The 20,486-nt window shown below is 36.8% G+C and overlaps 1 protein-coding gene across 7 annotated transcripts in view; it reads right to left on the bottom strand.

Moving 5' to 3' along the window:
* LOC134204521 (cytochrome b5-related protein-like) overlaps positions 1–20,486 on the bottom strand; it is a 125,890-nt gene that overhangs the window by 4,080 nt on the left and 101,324 nt on the right. For all 7 annotated transcript variants that reach the window (XM_062679332.1, XM_062679329.1, XM_062679331.1 and 4 more), the window contains exon 2: positions 104–376. In XM_062679332.1, the coding sequence (XP_062535316.1) occupies positions 104–337 (234 nt within the window). In that variant the 5' untranslated portion in view covers positions 338–376. The remainder of the gene's footprint in view (positions 1–103; positions 377–20,486) is intronic.

The following is a 20,486-nucleotide window of genomic DNA, read 5'->3' as shown; positions in this document are numbered from 1 at the left end:
AAAGCGATAACATTATGGTGAAAAATAAAATCATTATAATCGGAGACGAGCCAGCCTATGGCCTAGATACAAAAAAAAATCGTTTTAAATATTCACACCGTACCTTAGTGCAGGTTATCCAGTCTGCTCCCCCGGGGTGAAGGTTGATGAACTCCGTGAGGTCATAGAGCGAATCGTGTATACGCCAGAGGCCCCCAGTATCGTCATCCCGGCGTTTTCCCAGCAGCCACTGATTCACCGTTCGGAATGGATGCCGATAGTAGGAAGGCCATTTAGCCGTAATAGATTGAGTGGCTGTATTATTGTTCAAAGCGCCATTGCTTTCTGGGGATGTCATTGTGGCTGATGATGATTCGAACGAGGTCCACTTTACCGGCTGTAGGGGTCGTAGATCGAAAAAAAACAAAAGTAAGCAAAAATGTATCGAAATAGTTCGGGTAATGTAATACAGATACTAAACACATGAAAAGTGCTGAAGGACCATAGAAGTTGCAGTATTAGTTGTTAATCCATTGAATTGTCAATCCACATCGCTTTCTCGTTTTTTTATTATTACGCCAAAGAAACAAAGTTTCAAGACAGCTCAGCGCAGAAACAACAATAGGAGGAGTCTTCAAACCTCTTTTTCTCCCAAACTATAATGTCAAAATGAATCCATCGCATTTACAATCAAATCGAAATAAATAATGACGAAAGTGAGTAATAAATCGAATGGCCCAGAAGAATCAATCAATAAAAATGATTCCGCCAATCGTGATATCTATTCTCCAGGATTGAGGAATCTTTTTTTATTAATGTGAATTCCGATGACTTTCGGTTCTTCACTTTTCAGGATACAGAAATGCTGTCGTAATCTGACAAAGTGAGTAGTTTTAATCAAGCAATTTAAAGGAAAACGGAAAACTGATATGATGTAGTTTGGCACATACGCCCTGTTTTCAAGAGTAGGGCAGTTTTGGGATTCAAGGTTTCAGTCAGAGCGCCAGGAAAGGTGATCGTCGGAAATCTTCGAAAATCGGGCAAATCTTCAAATGTTTTTGCGCACAATAGCACAACAGAACAAATTTTCCAGGTGGTCTTAAAAGTTCTTCCCAGTGGATTCGCGCCAATTCAAGTTGTGGCAACTTGATCAACAAATTCCATACCAAATAAAACCAAAGCATTTCAAATCTCAAACTGAATTGAAAAGAAAAATCCTATTCAAGTCAATCGCAATTCAAATTCCATTCCAATAGATTGAACACAAAATTTAATAGATATCCGTTTCAACTCAAGGTCAATGCAAGATCAAACGTATATTCAAACAAAATCTAACTCAAATCAATTCCAAATTCAATTACACCCCTACTCGCATCTGATGCGAATGCAATCCATATCCAGCCCAAATCTAACACCAATCCAATACAAATCCAATTCAAGTCCAATCCAAATCCAATCCAAATCCAATCCAAATCCAATCCAAATCCAATCCAAATCCAATCCCAATCCAAACCAAATCCAAATCCAATCCAAATCCAATCCAAATCCAATCCAAATCCAATCCAAATCCAATCCAAATCCAATCCAAATCCAATCCAAATCCAATCCAAATCCAATCCAAATCCAATCCAAACCAATCCAAATCAATCCAAACCAATCCAAACCAATCCAAACCAATCCAAACCAATCCAAACCAATCCAAACCAATCCAAACCAACCAAACCAATCCAAACCAATCCAAACCAATCCAAACCAATCCAAACCAATCCAAACCAATCCAAACCAATCCAAACCAATCCAAACCAATCCAAACCAATCCAAACCAATCCAAATCCAATCCAAACCAATCCGAATCCAATCCGAATCCAATCCAAACCAATCCAAACCAATCCAAACCAATCCAAACCAATCCAAACCAACCAAACCAATCCAAACCAATCCAAACCAATCCAAACCAATCCAAACCAATCCAAACCAATCCAAACCAATCCAAACCAATCCAAACCAATCCAAACCAATCCAAACCAATCCAAACCAATCCAAACCAATCCAAACCAATCCAAACCAATCCAAACCAATCCAAACCAATCCAAACCAATCCAAACCAATCCAAACCAATCCAAACCAATCCAAACCAATCCAAACCAACCAAACCAATCCAAACCAATCCAAACCAATCCAAACCAACCAAACCAATCCAAACCAACCAAACCAATCCAAACCAATCCAAACCAACCAAACGCAATCCAAACGCAATCCAAACCAATCCAAACCAATCCAAACCAACCAAACCAACCAAACCAATCCAAACCAACCAAACCAATCCAAACCAATCCAAACCAATCCAAATCCAATCCAAATCCAATCCAATCCAAATCCAATCCAAATCCAATCCAAATCCAATCCAAATCCAATCCAAATCCAATCCAAATCCAATCCAAATCCAATCCAAATCCAATCCGATCCAAACCCAATGTAAATCCAATCCAAATCAAATCCAAATCCAATCCAAATCCAATCCAATTCCAATCCAAATACAAGTCCAAATCCAATCCAAATCGAATCTAGATCCAATTCAAACCAAATTTATATCCAATCCCATCCATATTCAATCTAAATACAATTCAAATCCAATCCAAATTAAATTCAAATTTTATCCAATTACAATCGAAATCCATTTAAAATTCAATCTGAATTCAATTAAAATCCAATCAAAATCCATAAGCAGTTCAATTCCAATTCAAGTTCAATAGAAATCTAACCCAAATTCAATACAAAACCAAAATGTTGATCCCATTTCATTCCAAATCCAATCTAATTCCAATCCAATCTAAATCCAATTCAATTCTAATAAAAATCCAAATCAAACTCAATTCAGATCAAATAAAAATCCAATGTAAATTTAATCAAAATCCAATTCAAATCCATTCCATTTGCATTTCAAATCCAATTCAAATCCAAATCCAATTAAAATCCAATCCAAATCAATTCCAAAATCAATTCAAATTTATTCCAAATTCATCCTTAATCCAATCCAAATTCTAACCATATCCAATTCATTTCCAAATCCAAATCTAAACCCAAATCAACAGGGCCGGATGTAGGGGGGTCCGGGGGGGCGTGGCCCCAGGCCCCCACAAATTTTATGTACTAAAACCAACATTTTTTGTACATTTTGGGGCCCCCACAAACTGTCGGCCCCGGGGCCCCCTTCCGGCTTAATCCGTCCCTGCAAATCAAAGCCAAGGGGCCCTACACTACTTACGTAAGCAATTTTTCTGAGATTTTTAACCCCTCTCTCCCCATGTAAGATTTTTCCATATAAATATTCCCCCGTAAATGCTTACGTAATTAGTGTACGACCCTCAAATCAAATTTAAATCCAATTTAATCCAATTCCAATAAAAATTCATTTCAAATCCAATCCTAATCCGAATAAAAAATTAAAATTCAATCAAGGTCCAAATGCAATTCAAAGTCCAATTCCAATCAAAATCCAATACAAATCCAAATCCAATTCCGATCCAAATCCAATTTCAATCCAAATCTAATCCAAATCCAATCTTATCCAATCTTATCCAATTCCAATCCAATCTAATCCGAATTCAATCTAATCCAAATCCAATCCAAGTCTAATCAAAATTCAATCCAAAGCCAAAAAATCCAAATTCACTTTTAAGTTTCATTTAAAACTTTCCATTTCCAGTCCAAACCAAACACCTCTCCAAATTCATTTCAAATCCATCCGCAATCAAATCAAAATCCTATCCAAATCAAATCCAAATCCAATCCAAATCCAAATCCAACCCAAATCCAAACCAAATCCAATCTAAATCCAATCAAAATCCAATCCAAATCCAATCCAAATTCAATCCAAATCCAATCAAAATCCAATCCAAATCCAATCCAAATCAAATCCAAATCCAATCCAAATTCAATCCAAATCCAATCCAAATCCAATCTAACTCCAATCCAAATTTAAATCTGAATCCAATCCAATTCCAATCTAAATCCAATCCAAATCCAATTCAAATCAAATGAAATCCAATTTAAATTTAAACCAAATCCAATCCAAATCCCAATCCATTCCCTTTGCAATCCAAATCCAATTCAAATCCAAATCCAATCCAATTCAATCGAAATCCAAATCCAATCCAAATCAATCAATCCAAATTCATTCCAAATCCATCCTTAATTCAATCGAAATCCTATCCAAATCAAATCCAAATCCAACCCAAATCCAATCCAAATCCAATCTAAATCCAATCCAAATCCAATCCAAATCCAATCCAAATTGAATCTAGATCCAATTCAAATCAAATTTATATCCAATCCCATCCATATTCAATATAAATACAATTCAAGTCTTATCCAAATCGAATCCAAATTAAATTCAAATTTAATCCAATTTCTATCGAAATTCATTCAATCCAAATTGAATTAAAATTCAATCAAAATCCATATGCAGTTCAATTCCAATTCAAGTTCAATCGAAGTTTAACCCAACTTCAATACAAAACTAATTCCAATCTAAATCCAATTTAAATCTAATAAAAATCCAAATCAAACTCAATTCAGATCAAATCAAAATCCAATTTAAATTTAATCCAAATCCAATGCAAATCCGATCAAAATCCAATTCAAATCCATTCCATTTGCATTTCAAATCCAATCCAATCCAAATTCTTACCATATCCAATTCATTTCCAAATCCAAATCTAAACCCAAATCAAAGCCAAGGGGCGTACACTACTTACGTAAGCAATTTTTCTGGGATTTTCAACCCCCCCTCTCCCCATGTAAGATTTTTCCATATAAATATTGCCCCGTAAATGCTTACGTAATAAATGTACAACCCTCAAATAAAATTCAAATCCAATTTAATCCAATGCCAATCCAAATTCATTTCAAATCCAATCCTAATCCGAATAAAATCCAATTAAAATCCAATCAAGGTCCAAATGCAATTCAAAGTCAATCCAAATCCAATCAAAATCCAATCCAAATCCAATCTTATGCAATCTAATCCAATTCCAATCCAATCTAATCCGAATTCAACCTAATCCAAATCCAATCCAAAGCCAAAAAACCAAAATTCACTTTTAAGTTCCATTGAAAACTTTCCATTTCTAGTCCAAATCAAACACCTCTCCAAATTCATGCCAAACCGAATAAATGTCTAACCTAATCTGACTTTCTTCAAATTTCATCTAAATTCAATGCAACCTTAATTCTATCTAAATATAAATCATTCGAAGTGGAGATAGATGAGGCGGGAGGACTGTTATCAGTATGACTGCACTCTACACAACTTCTACAAAGCTATATTCCGAAAAACATAACATGGTACACGGTGTGTCTATGGGGAAACATTATATGCTCTCCTCTATATCCCCTCCTCCATATAGTGGGTAAACTAAAATGTTCTATCGGGGGATCTAGAACAATTTTTATTTTTTTCACTATTTTTGGAGCAAACTCCATAGAAACCTCAAATGAAAGCCGATTTCACCCCCCAAAAATGTATGGAAAAATGACCCCCGATAGAACATTTTAAAAATGCACCTACGTGAAAGAGGAAAACCTATACTTTCGTGTAGTGAGTGTTATAGAAATACTGATTTTTTGAAAATAAGCCTTTTCGGACAAACACACCGTGGGTAGGGTTTGGGTCACCGTAAACTTTTATATCCTTAATCTGTTGATATTTTTCGGTGAAAACTAAACACACCGTTCCTATTTTGCATAACGTTGTTTATAACGTCTACTATCTCAAGCTGCTGGAAGCATGCGTCAGGCTCGTTCGAGCAGCATCAATATTCTGCGGCCATTAAGCAATTTGTTACCTTATCCAACGCCTCCGAAAAGCATCTTGAAACACAAATGATTTTGCCCATCAATAGTAGCAACTTCCTGAAGAGGCCAGAGCATTACAACAAAAGCTGTGAACGATATGAACCCGCGTAGAAATTAATAGCAAAAAAAGTTTTTACGGTAATATATGAATATCCGAATGACAAAATTATATATTGGTTTGTATGGCACAGTTGCTAAAATAACAAACATATTCCATAAAATTGCCTTTTCGGGGAAATTCGAGAAAAATTCGAAAAAGAAAATATTACTTCAGTTGTACTGATTTTCACTACTTTATAGTAATAGTAATTATTAGATTAGATATTATGAAGAAAACTCGCTTAACTCTTCAAAAGGACTTAAGAAACATTTTTTCCATGTATTAAATGGAATACTTTAATCAAAAGTTTTTGTATTGGTGTGTTGATTGCAATATTCAAATTAATTAACGAAAAAATGTTACTCAAGTCAGGTCCTTTTGAAAAATTAAGCTAGAAATATGAGGTTCAGATTTTATTTTCTGTTATGTTTGAATTGAATGACTAAAAATAGCAAACACATATATCACAGCAAAATATGTTATTGTTAAGTTATTCACCACTGCTCGGGAAATGTGCTTGAATTCGTCTACTATTGAAAGGTTTGTGTGGGAGAATGGTATGAAATGCATCCATGGGAAAAATAATCAAGACCGAATATTTCAATCACAATTCAGCATTAGCCGTTCAATATTGACATGTAACAAAAATATTAGGGGAATCACATGATTTTCACTGCAAATCAACGGTTTGTGGTTCTTTTAGGTTACTTGTCAGATTTACGTTCAAATCACTATGGTAAACAACCAACACAACAACCGTTCATTCGCCATGTAAGTTTGTTCTTTCTCCAAGCCACGTGTGCCGTTTCGAACACATTTTTTAACTTGTTTGGAATTGGTTAGAAAATCTTAAGATGTTTTGAGCAGGAAATCTGAGTGAGTTGTTGCTAATCTTGTATGTTTTGTGTCAACACGTTGAAATGATTCGATACTCCAGTTGTTATCGAGCAAAACATCTAAAAAGATCAACGGGTGCATGTTGGGCCATTGTCCTCTACTCGGTGTATTGCTTTAGAAGTAGAAAGGGTGCCAAAGCACGACTCCATCCAAATGATCGCCAATGATGTGCAAAAGTACGTTTGTCGTCATAGGCCTTGCGCGCGTGCGTTATTCAGGATGACTAACGCAAATCTCCAATAAGTGGTGCATTGGTTCAGGCGCAGTTGGCTATCATGAATCACCCGTTAAGTGACGAGTACAAATCAAATTCTTAGAGCCAGCTGTTTTTCTCCATTCGAGACCATTGCATATTAAATTACGGTAGGGTGAGTTCTTTGTATATTTGATTCTGCTAATATTGCTACTGCAATACTATGACTAATATGAGAAAATAATATTTTTTATACTAGTTTCCCGAACAAACGTAAACGTACTTGGTGCTGTATTTCTTTGTTTCGCGATTTTCGTTCATAACATAGTATGGTATCAATAAGGTATTAAGCCAATCTCTCCTGCTCGGATAGCACCAATAGTGGAGGTAGTGGAGTTTTAATGAAATGTTTCGTAATTATACGATTTACGATGGATTCAGTTGATGCATCGGGCTGTTAACGCTATTGAAGCTAACTTATCCTAAGATTTTGCTCTTAAAAAAAAAAGATTTTTAATAATAAAATTGATTCGCTTGTTCTTATAGTGAAGCAACTGTACCAACAGTGGCGAGTCTCATAATAAATCAATGGATTGCACCACTATGGGAAAGCAATATGTTCCTTCCTACATCTACTAACACCTCCACTATTGGTACCGTTACCCTACCACGCGAATTTGACGTCACATGCTAGTTTGCTACATTAACCGACAGTTCGTATGGCTACACTTTCTTTCGTCTCAGAATAGTGCTACGAACGAACAAGGAAATTATTTAAAATAATTCCATGTCTGTGTCATACAATTACACACGACTTCGAAGTCAAACGGATAGTGGCGTTACAGAAAAATCGAACAATGGCATGGATTTTTCATACGCTAGTTATGCAATCTATAAACAACAATCATTATTCTACAATAGAACTATTCTGGAGATTATGAGGAGCCTACACCCAAAAAACAAATCTGACAGTTATTGTATAAAATCATGGCATATACAATTCTGAAATCTTTTTTACAGATATTGTATTAAAATAATACAAATTTGTATTTTTTAAATACAACAATTGTATTAAAATCTTCCGAAATTGTATATGCCAAATTATTATACAATTTCTGTAAGGTTCTTATGCAGAACTGTATTAAAATCTGCTATCCGCTGGTTGGGTGAGTCGCATACACCCTTTTTTTTTCAACGAGACTATCCGAAGCATCCGAAGCACAGCGACTACACTAGCAGTTGCACATGGCATCTCTATATCAGCCGCAAACACGAAATGTAGCACAACCTGCCAGCAGTCGCTTGCGCGGTCCCAATTCGACACACGCCGATTAGATGCCGCCATTGTTGTAGCGCACTCTTGTTCAGAAACTAACCGTCGGGAACTCGCGAAAAGTACAGCATCATCGCTAGCAGCACGCTTGTTATACACATCACAGGCGGGACTGCGGTTCAACGTGTATCATACAAAAAGCTAATTCTGGCGACTTCCTTGTACATCTAAAAAGGAAAACCGTAAATTAGATACCAGATCAAAATAACCAATTTAAATGCCGTGGCGTTTCCTTATTTTTGATCTAGCAAAAGATAAAATATTAGTCTCCTATTATAGTTCAACATCGACAGAGTGTTTGAGTCGGCTGTGCCGCGGTGCGTTTTGCCCGATGGATGGTTGTGTTAATATCTATACACTGTTCTCGCTTAAAATTTCAGTAGGTCTGAAAAAATAAACATGAGATAATTGCCTTTGCGTGCTTTCGTTTTTGTTAATTATAGCAAGATGACAACGCTTTCCAAGGATTTACTAGCGTGAAACAGAAGACAACTATACTTTGTCTTGAATTCAGTGCAGCTTTGCTATTAAACTGAAATCTTTTACTGCTACTTGAGGATCAGAATATCTTTTTGCAATTCCTGATCATAATACCTGGTTTACAGTTGTCATTTGAGTGATAAAACGGCCTACTTTTCCATACCAACAGAATGGGTGCTTTAATGACCATTATGCAACTCAAATGGGTTGCATAATATTCATTATAGCACTCATTTGGGTGCTATAATGAAAACCTACATCGGGACAGTAGTTACTTGACTACATTTAGCTGAATTAGTTTGGGTGAGTGTTTAAATAGTGTACTCTAAGCGTCTCGTAATAAATGAAATGGTTTTGTAGGACATAACATCACAATTTTCCAAAGGCAATTGCATTCATCGCTTCATAGCTTTTCAAGCTATTCAATTTGGCACGATAAGATGGAATCTTATTGTTCTCTGCCGCAACATAATTTATTGGCATGAATGATCATGTGGAGTAAATTCGATTGCACAATTTTGGTATAGATTTATCATATTAAAGCCCATTTTTCGTCATTGCAAAAAATAGCGTGTGCAACTCGTTGCAAAACTCGATTTTTTCAGCACTCGTAGTATTTATCCAACTCGGCAAGCCTCGTTGGATAAACGTACAACTCGTGCTGAAAAATCATCTTTTGCAACTAGTTGCACAAACTACTATTTTACAGTTCGAATCTCAGTAATCGAATAATCTACACTTCCCAACTTCAGGTTGCTTATGCAATAAGTCAGTCAATGATGGATGTGAACCCTTCCTCGGAAGTAATGTGACTGTTTCTACCATCAATTAAGATGTTCATTTTATTTTTATTTTCATTTATTCAGTTTACATCTGAACAGATAACACTGAATCAACAATTTGACGCCATAATACACGGTTCGATGCCGTATCTCTCCATCCTCGAATGCGCCCCACGCTCGCCTAGACGTTTTGCACCTGGTCTACCCACCTCGCTCGCTGTGCTCCACGCCGTTTCGTACCTGCCGGATCGGAAGCGAACACCATCTTTGCAGGGTTGCTGTCCGGCGTTCTTGCAACATGTTCGCCCGAAATCTTCACACAGTCGCCTTGAAATCAATGAACAGATTGTGCATTGGGACCTGGTATTCACGGCATTTTTGAAGGATCTGCCGTACAGTAAAGATCTGGTCCGTTGTCGAGCGGCCGTCAACGAAACCGGCTTGATAACTTCCCACGAACTCATTCACTAATGGTGACAGAGGTCGGAAGATGATCTTGAATATCACTTTGTAGGCGGCAATAACGGATGGTGATCGCTCGAAAGTTCTCACACTCCAGCTTGTCGCCTTTCTTGTAGATGGGGCATATAACCCCTTCCTTCCACTCCTTCGGTAGCTGTTCAGTTTCAAAGATACTGACTATCAGTGTGTGCAGGCAAGTGGCCAGCTTTTCCGGGACCATCTTGATGAGCTCAGCTCCGATACCATCCTTACCAGCTGCTTTATTGGTCTTTAGCTGTTGGATGGCATCCTTAACTTCCCTCAAGGTGGGGGCTGGTTGGCTTCCATCGTCCGCTAAACTGACGTAGTCATCTCCTCCACTGCCTGTACTCTCAGCGCCATTCAAATGTTCCTCGTAGTGCTGCTTCCACCTTTCGATCACCATACGTTCGTCCGTCAAGATACTCTCATCCTTATCTCTGCACATTTCTGCTCGCGGCACGAAGCCTTTGCGGGATGCGTTGAGCTTTTGATAGAGCGGCTGTTCCATCTCCTCGAACTCAATTGATCGTAGGCCGTTTTCGTTCGTCAGCCGGTGAGCGCTTAACCAATAGTCGGTTTAGACTCCAACCTGAGCGTTCAAATCTCCTATGATAATTTTGACGTCGTGGTTTGGACAGCTATCGTACTCACGTTCCAGCTGCGCGTAGAATGCGTCCTTATTATCATCAGTGCTTCCGGAGTGTGGGCTATGGACGTTGATTATTCTGAACTTGAAAAACCGGCATTTGATCCTCAATCTGCATATTCTCTCATTGATCGGCCACCACCCAATCACACGCTATTACATATCGCCCATCACTATGAAAGCTGTTCTCAGCTCGTGTGTGTTGCCGCAGATCTGGTGGATGGTATTTTTTTTCCTTTCTTTATTTGTTAGGCACTCTGTGTTACTTAACCGCTACTGTGCCGAGATCTACTGTGTTAATCTGCTGAACAGAATCCACATAGAATCTATTTTTAGATTTTTCCATTACCATTATTAGGAGTGAGTGCTAGTAATGGACCCCTTAACGACGGAAACTTACTTCAATCGCTTTGCTTGAGTAAGACTCATGACAAATTGCCATTCTGCAGCCCTATATGACAAACAACAGGTATCAGCATCGTGTTTCGTACATAACATATGGTAAAATATTCATTTTTACTACTAAAATATGTATTTTAAAATTATGTAGCCAGGTTGCCTATTATGGCCACCCCCGGGTCCATAATACGCAACATCGAGTTTGTTTACATACGTATTAGGGTCCCCCCCCATTTGATTTACATGTTCCATTTCCACATGTTCCTGATGCCTATTATGGACCCACCCCTTCTGCGCTAGTAATGGACCCTCTAGCGCGTTTACATTCATAAATTAGTTAATATAACTAAATTTCAGTCTCCCAGTGCAAAACAATTGTATGGAACTACTACCCTGATAAGTGAAGCAACTTTATCCTTTGGAAGTTTGCAGGAAATTGTAGATTCAAGCGAAAACTCTCGGTTTTTGTTCAGGGGGTCCATTATACGTACGGGGTCCATTACTAGCACACACTCCCTATTGTCGTTGCCAGTTCATCTCATCGTGTATCCATTGTGTCCGTTTGTCCATGTCGTGCATCCAATGTTCGTTGCATTGTTCAGCTGCCATTAAGCCGGGTCCGTTGGAGGAATGCCTCCGAGAAGGTCAAGTTGTCAGTCGTCATCACGCAGCAGCCGTGACGATAAGACGCGTTCCCCAATACGCTGCCGCATGGGCTGCACATCCGGTGAGTGACGAGGGTTTGGTGGAGGGGCTGGGATTCGAACCCATGACCATTCGCTTTTAAGTCGAACGTGTAGCCAACTACGCTACGCTGCCCATGATATCATAGTTGACGTATCAATCATTCACAGTTTCAGCGAATATAACATACTACGCGTTTACAAACGTAATTCAACCGCTATAACATCGATACGATACATGATTCAAATCTCATTTAAGTATCTACGGGTTGAAATGTTTTAAATTTGTGATGTTTGCCCGTGAATCATCCCAAATATATCGGAAAGTGCGATGGTTGTTACGTCAACTATGAAATCATGGGCAGTACGGGACCCGCCCAGTGGTGGATGGTATGATTACTTCTAAAAGTTCACACTATTGATCCCTTCCAACAAACCTCGAGCAGCGCTACAATTCCGAATCCACGGTCCTTGAGCTCATCGGCGAGTTTGCGTGTGTTCCCGCTGAAGTTGAGAGATTTGCTCGTATCCCGACCAGCGCCACGAGGAGGTGGGGATAGGAGTTGCTGGGTAAGAGGCTAAGGACCGCGAGATGGGTCTACTTTATTCCTTCAGGTACGCAAAGTACCAATGGTACGCTTACCCAGTATTTGCCGTGCCAATTCCATACAATATCCGAACAAGATTCTGGAGAATAATTTTAAAGATTTCTTAGAGACTCTCCCAATTAATTACAAAACAATTTCAAGGCGGTAAAATACAATTGAATCTTCGTAATATGAAAAACTATATCGCATCTTCATAGCTTATTGTAGTATAAGATACACTGGGGAAGTATAAAAAGGGGGTAAGTGTAAAAATCAACTCGAAAAATATAAATTGTTCATACTTTACAGTTTTTACCACACCATAACATTGTGTAATAATATACCTTGATGCTCACACTAATACTATGTTAAAATTTGTATAAGACATGCACTAACACGGTTAACGCTTGTACTGAAAAACGTACATTAAGGACTATTTTAGGTTGATTCAAAATAACACGGAACACGGCGGAACAAAACAAAACATTGTGCATTCGGTGCTTAAGGTGATTATAGAATGAAGCCAGAAATCGGCCATTTTGTAAACCACGTGCTTTTCCAATATTTTTTTCAAGAGCACGAGACGAAAAAACATAACGCGTATGGGGCTGAAATAATGGTAGATCGTTTGCTTAGTTATGCTGAACAATCATAATTTGAGTTTCGGCACTGTACGAAAACTATTACGCCAGATATGGGGTTTTAGAAATGTATGTAGATAAACGTGTGGTGAATTTGAAATTCACCACGGGCTTCATTCTATAATCACCTTAAAACCGAATCTTTCAGATGGTGGCTATTTGGCTTGCCGCTTTTCATGTTGTGTTGATGTGAAAATTGACTATTTTTTCTAAAGATTTCTCAATAACTTTTACAGGTTTCAAGATAGATCAAATTAGTCTTCTAGACAAACATGTTTTTTTGTCCACAAATTAATGATTTTGTGTGTGTTACTTCTACGTGAAGTTAAACGATTTACAATGATATGGAAATGCTAATATCATCTTCCAAACTTAGACGTATATGTTAATGATAGAATTGGAGGCGAAAGTATAGAATTGATAGCTCCGTTAGGATACGGCAGGCATGAAGAATGTTTTTATAGAAGTCGATTTGAAAGCGAGCGGAGGACAATATTTGTTTTTATTCCAAAGCGCCTTTCAAGGTGGATGTATCATATAGATATTCTCTTATCGAAGGGAAGCCTAAGAAATACCGTTCAACTCTTCTGAAGACACCATGACTCTAAAATGTAGTTTTCAGGTCTAAAACTAAAAAAAGAAAGTTTGGGGGCTTTTGAACCAGTGTACATTCCACTGGGGTAAGTAGAAAAACAACTCCAAATTTTCAAATCTATTTCCATAAATTTCGTGAATTACCACACAGTTGGTGCATAATTGACTGTTTTTGATACCCCATAATGATTGATTGCATTTAAATCATTTGAACTGGTTTTACAATAAGAGCAATTCTCTGTGAAATCATGTTTTTTTTTCGAGATTTCAATTTTGTATTTTTTATTTCTCTGAAATTTTGCCTTTACATTATTTGTGATCAAAAAACATAATTTGCATCATTGCCCAAGTAACATTTTAAGTTCTAAAACGCTCTTGTAGACCATAATTTACTCTTCAAGATTTTTATAAGACCAACATAAAACCAAAATGTTACTAGGTGGTTTGCCATTTTGACTCTACCCTAACTTTTGACAAAGGTCTAAGCAAAACCACCTTGAGAAGCGGGCTTGGTAGTCATATGGCTACTGCTTCTGCCTCATACGCAGGAGGTCGTGGGTTCATTCCCAGGTCCGTTCCATTCTGCTACTTTATATCTTTCTCTTTATTTCTCATGTTCTAGCAATCGCTAGAACTGGAAATGGACTTCCATACCGTTTCCATTACTATTCCTATACCTTCAACTTGAGTATTCTAACAGTAATCTGCTAGAATTGGAAATGAACTATAGAGCTCGTTTCCTACATCCAATTAGAAATTCCATCAGTTACCTTCTCCTATCTATCAAATTGGCAGCTCGTTAACCAAGACGGACCTCTGCCTCTCCTTACCCAGAAAATCCAACAAATTCCGCATGAACTCGTGGCAAGTGCAGAGGTATATTCGGCTTGCAGTGGGCGAGTGATTGCATCATCATTTCCTCCCCATTCCCTACATTGACTTGCATTCTGACGTGGCAGGCGCCAGTATGACCTAACAAATGAGATCACCAGTGCTTGTACATTGAAGATGTGTGCTAGTCCCAAGCAAACATCTGTTGGTTCCCTGTGCAAGAACAGCTGATCTGGTCATAATGGAGTAGCAACTACGAGCAGTCAATCAAGCTCAAGCTCAAGCTCAAGGTCTAAGCAAAACCACCTTGAACACTTAAAAAAACACTTTAAAACGGCTTGTCCGATCGTTTTGATGTCTTCCACAAAGTTTTAGGTAATGAAAAAAATATACACTGCGAAAAAAAAATTGTTCAAATATTGAAAATAAAACTTAAAAATCTATTTTCTCAAAAACGAATTTTTCAATATTTTTAATTTTTTGATATGTTGTAACAGATAATATATGTATTTTTTGCACTATGAGTCATAATGGAAAAATGATGGACAAAAAAGTATTTTTTTTTAATTTGTTGGTTTTTCAAAAATGGTGGAAATATTTTTTTACGTTTCTATCGACCCGATATAACGTCATATTTCCAATGAAAACGGTACACAATTTTTTTTTTCTGAGTGCTACCGTTTCTGAGATACAGCAATTATAAGATAAAATATACCGATTTTTTAAATATAAATAAAAAATCATTTGTATGAAAAAAATCTTACATGGAGGGAGGGGTGTCGAAAAACCCAGAAAAAATGCTTACGTAATAAGTGTACGACCCCTCACGTAGAAAAAAAAAACAAATAATTTGTTTTTCGTAATTCAACCTTTCAGTGAACCACCTTGGGAAAGAATCTTTCAACTTTACTAATGTTTGATATATGTTATAGCAAAAAACTGTTGCACAGTAGGTCAAGGTGGACAAACATTGAAACTAAAAATATATACAAAAAGACGGGTTATTCCCGAATCGTTTATATATCATATAATGATTTATGACATTTCAATCAAACGCTCTCCTGTTATAGTCCGCAAGTACAACAGAAGTGGCATTTTATTCATTGTGACAACGACAAGCAGATAACAAGCTTAAGATAGTTCAGAAGGTAATAATGCATTTCAAGATGGACACCTGTTTACTGGATTACTAAACGTGCTTAAAAAACGTTTTGGAATTCTTTCTGATTGTCAAATTAGTTGCTGTAGATTTGGAATTGGCCAGACAAACTACCCAAGCTAGTGGTAATGATTTATTGTGTAATGGAGAGGAAAATATTCGAATTATTGATCTTAGTTCAATACAGTTTTCAAGAAAATTCACTGTTAGGGCTCTACAATTTCAACTTTTGGCTATATTTCTTAATTCGAGCAAGGCCAAAACAATTTGAATACTAATTAATATACTGCAACGAATGCCAGAGGGTTAAAACATGCACACAGCCTTTCCTCTACCATTAACCAAGGATAGTCTAGGCTGCCTTTTCATCGTAATTTTGTAATTTTCAAATTTATTTCTTATATTTGTCTATCACTTGTTCATAATTATTCAATATTGAATAGAAGCCTTTGGCTAAATGATATACCAAACATTGGTAAGATTCGGATTTGATTTTTTCTAAGTAAAGAATTTTTTCTCAACCATCTCATACCATGAAAATGGTCAACCACTACTCCATTACTAGTATTTTTTTTTATAAATATCCACGGTTCAGTAGAATTTGATTCTAGGTTGAATAGAATCGAAAAGAAATTCGAAAACGGCTGAAAATAAAAAAAACGGTTTATTTTATCTTATAACTGCCGTATCTCAGAAACGGTAGCACTTAGAAAAAAAATACTCACTTTCTAAAATCGAGTCGATAAAAACGTAAAAAAATATTTCGACCATTTTTGAAAAACCAACTAATTTTTAAAAAAATATAACTTTTTTGTCCATCATTTCTCCATTATGACTCATAGTGCAAAAAAATACATATGTTATCTGCTACAACATATCAAAAAATTAAAAATATTGAAAAATTCGTTTTTGAAACAAATAATTTTTAAGTTTTATTTTCAATATTTAAACAATTTTTTTTCACAGTGTATATTTTTTTTACATACCCCCAATGATTATCTAAAACTTTGCCGAAGACATCAAAACGATCGGACAAGCCGTTTTAAAGTATTTTTTTTGAAAGGGTGCAAGGGGGTTTTGCTTAGGCCCTTGTCAAAAGTTAGGCTAGAGTCAAAATGGCAAACCAATGATGCAAATTATGTTTTTTCTTCACAAAGATTAGATGTGCAACATTTCAAAGAAATCAAAAAATACAAAAATACTTGTTAACTAATTAACTAATAAACTATTGAATTTCCTTTTCCGCTACCACCAGTGTACCTTATTCATTATTTATAGCATCATTGTGATAGTGATCTGAAGTGGAAATAAACTGATTAATCGATTCCCAGCACAATTACAATTTTGACTGCAAACGCCAAATATTATCAGTGAATCGATTACGCCAGAGGTGCTGATGGATGCCCCCATACTGAGCATATGCGGTATTTCGAAAAAAAATCGTTTCAGGTGGTTCGAAACGAAATTCCGGGAAATTTAAGCTTGGCGAAATCTTATTTCTTGTTTTCGTTTCGTTTCGTTAAATTACAAAAAAAATGGCTAGAAAAAAATAGCCTTCAACGAAATCTAACGGAATTCCGCGGAATTACGAAGCAAATATAAACTTCTACCTTGCTTTATATTATCAAAAATTTCGGCTGCGCCGCTGAACAAAATCATGAAGCTATTTTTAAAATTTCATATTATACAATTTTGTCTATAACGCCTACTACAAAACCTCATTCTGCTGAGTCGACAATTACATATTAAGTTTTTTCTATAAAAAGACTCAAGACGTTTTATAGAAGAAAACTATAACGTATTCATTTACGTTTTGTTAGAAATCTTTAACAGAAAACGAAAAGTATCTTAAACTAATTTTTTGGGATATCCTTTTTTTAACAAAAGTGTTTCGACTCAATATTTAAGAAGTCGGGCCTCGCTACACGATGAACTCCTTTGAAAGCACTACAAATGCTGGTGTATTGCCTTATCTCCAATAGCATATAAATGGATACGCGGCGATTTATTAAACCCTACCAGGGAATCAATATTTGAGAAATGCCTAACAATATAGGGTTTCTTACCCCATTCCCGGCCTAACATGCGTACGACTGCATTATTTAATTGATATTTATGACAGGAAGCAACTTTTCCTGAATTTTGTGGGCTGTATAATACTGCATTGAGGTTCACTTCTGCTTAAAAAATAGCTATTCGTGCTAAATATCGTTCAAGAAAGCTTTTATTTGATTTAAATTAACGAGGTGCAGCACTCATTTCAGTCATAGCGATTTCCATTCGGCATATCACAAAAACCAGTTCCCGGCCTAAGCAAAATTTCACTCAATCTCTCAACATTTCTCTCTCATTCTCTCTCGGGACGGTAGAAAATGCGACGTAAACAAAAATATGCACGTTCCACGACAACAAGATGCCAGATGGTATCATTCATAATCATTTTTATTTGGTTGAGAAGATATATTTACTCATCCAATTTTTTTCCAAATACTTTAAAACAATATTTTTTTCACCTTTTGAAATGGAGAAAATTATAAATAACATGATAGCGTCAACATATTGAACAGTTTTCCTATCAACGATGAAGGATCATTTTCATTCTCCTGGCCTTTTGGCAGCACGGTGCGGCTAGAAGTTTTTGGGCCGAGGTGATTTTTTGTTCGGTTTGAGAATACATTTTTAAATGTATTCTAATTATGTTTATATAAGTTCTAGTGATACGTTCTAGTGATTAGATTGAAGTGCGTGTGTGGAGCATTATGGTGTGGTGATTAAAAGGCTGAAAGCAATGATTGTAACGAGCACTAGGACGATTTTCAGGTAGGTGTTTATTTGATGATACCGTTTTGTAAAAGTGGAAAGAATCACTCCGGCTCAGTGGTGTGGCATCGGAGAGTGAGATTTTGAAATCTACATTTTTATTTTCTACAATTGGATCAATTAGGAGTAAAACAAGTGATTGAAAGATATTGAATATTGTGAAAAATAAATGGGAGACTTTTAAAATTATCAATCATTAATTTACGGCTTCCAAACAGTATAAATCATTAGTTTTCTGTGTAGTGAGCCGGGAACCGGGTCCATAGGCCCAAGTAGTGATTTACCCTACCCTTTGTCGTCAACAGAGTTTGCTACTGACAAACGCACCACGCAACAAACCTTTATCAGAACCCGACCATAATAAGGCAAGAATCATTTGCCTTGCATGCTCTGATATTTCCAAGAATCTTCTTCTTCTTATTGGCATTACATCCCCACACTGGGACAGAGCCGCCTCGCAGCTTAGTGTTCATTAAGCACTTCCACAGTTATTAACTGCGAGGTTTCTAAGCCAGGTTACCATTTTTGCATTCGTATATCATGAGGCTAACACGATGATACTTTTATGCCCAGGGAAGTCGAGACAATTTCCAATCCGAAAAATGCCTAGACCGGCACCGAGAATCGAACCCAGCCACCCTCAGCATGGTCTTGCTTTGTAGCCGCGCGTCTTACCGCACGGCTAAGGAGGGCCCCAATTTCCAAGAATACGATGCATAAATACGATTACGATTACAAAAATAATCAGAGTTAGACTCTCGAATATGTCCACAACAGCAGAAACTACGATGGCATAAAACAGAAATTTACTGTAGAAATATTGCAAAATAACGAGATTAAAAGTTAGCAACAAAATCGTCTTCTTTTTTGTTGCTGACAAAATTGTTTGGATCTTTGTCATTATTATCTCCGACAAAAACAAAGCTTTGTCGTTGGTTCTCTTTTGTCGCTTGCTTCGTTTGCGCATCCAAGAAAAATTGATTGCCTGCACCCTACTTTTCTTTTACTATGACTCTATTGGTCGCAAAACAGTTATTTGACTTTGAAAAATGATATCAGAGTTGCGTACTTTATGTAAATTCCGCGGGAAAAAAATAAAATTTCGTTTCGTTTCGTAAAATTTCGAATTAAATGGACTTTGATTTCGTATCGTTTCGAAGTATCGAAAGTAAACTCTAGCGCCGTCAGTGATATTTATTCTTTATTTTTTGAGAAATATGTATAGTAAACTGGGATGCAGTTGTATATGGAACACAAATCCAATCAAGTAAGATCAAGTTTTTTTTTTTGTTGAATCGCTTTAGGACCGCAATCCTCTGTGCAGAAGATGCGCTCGATTGGCTGCGTTCCCGCTTTCCGCGCTTGTAATTTATATGGAGATTAGTTAGTATGGAAAAACGTACATTTTTGCATTTTTGCTCCGGTCAGTTTGATGCCAATCACGTGCATCAATACGTTAGTATATAGTCTGCTGCAACGTCTTCAAAGTGTTTATTCTAACCACATATAACACATATGCTCAATCAGGCAGTTTCATTTTTAATTATTTAAAAACATTTCTATTAGCATCCCCTTGATAATTCTGGTGCCGATCTAAGAGTGACGCAAAGGCAATCTATGTTTATATAATCTACGTGGGAAAACCCAAAACTCCCGTCCCCACCCCAAACTGTCAATTCATGATGAATTCTAATGTACAATACCAACCCTCACCAACAATCTCAACCTGAATCCAGCGGATAGCCAATAAATCCCAAGTTGTTTTTGATATCAAATCAGATGACGTTAATTGCACCAATTTATCTTTTTATCTTATATACACAGTGCCAATTATATCGTTTAATCAACTCTAAAATAATAAATCATCCGCTAGCTCCGCTCATACAGACACCAAAAATCGGTAGCTAGGACTGCTGGCACAACCGAACTCAACACGATCCGTCAATTGTATAAAAGTCCTCGTAGATTCTAAATCCTTCCCACACAATCAGGAATCGCCACAATTCTTCACCAATATAAGGTC

This window comes from Armigeres subalbatus, unplaced genomic scaffold (genome assembly GCF_024139115.2).
Source record: "Armigeres subalbatus isolate Guangzhou_Male unplaced genomic scaffold, GZ_Asu_2 Contig636, whole genome shotgun sequence".
In the NCBI taxonomy this organism is placed as follows: domain Eukaryota; kingdom Metazoa; phylum Arthropoda; class Insecta; order Diptera; family Culicidae; genus Armigeres; species Armigeres subalbatus.
Note: the sequence above shows the minus strand (reverse complement) of the source record. Positions and strands in the feature narration are given on the sequence as shown.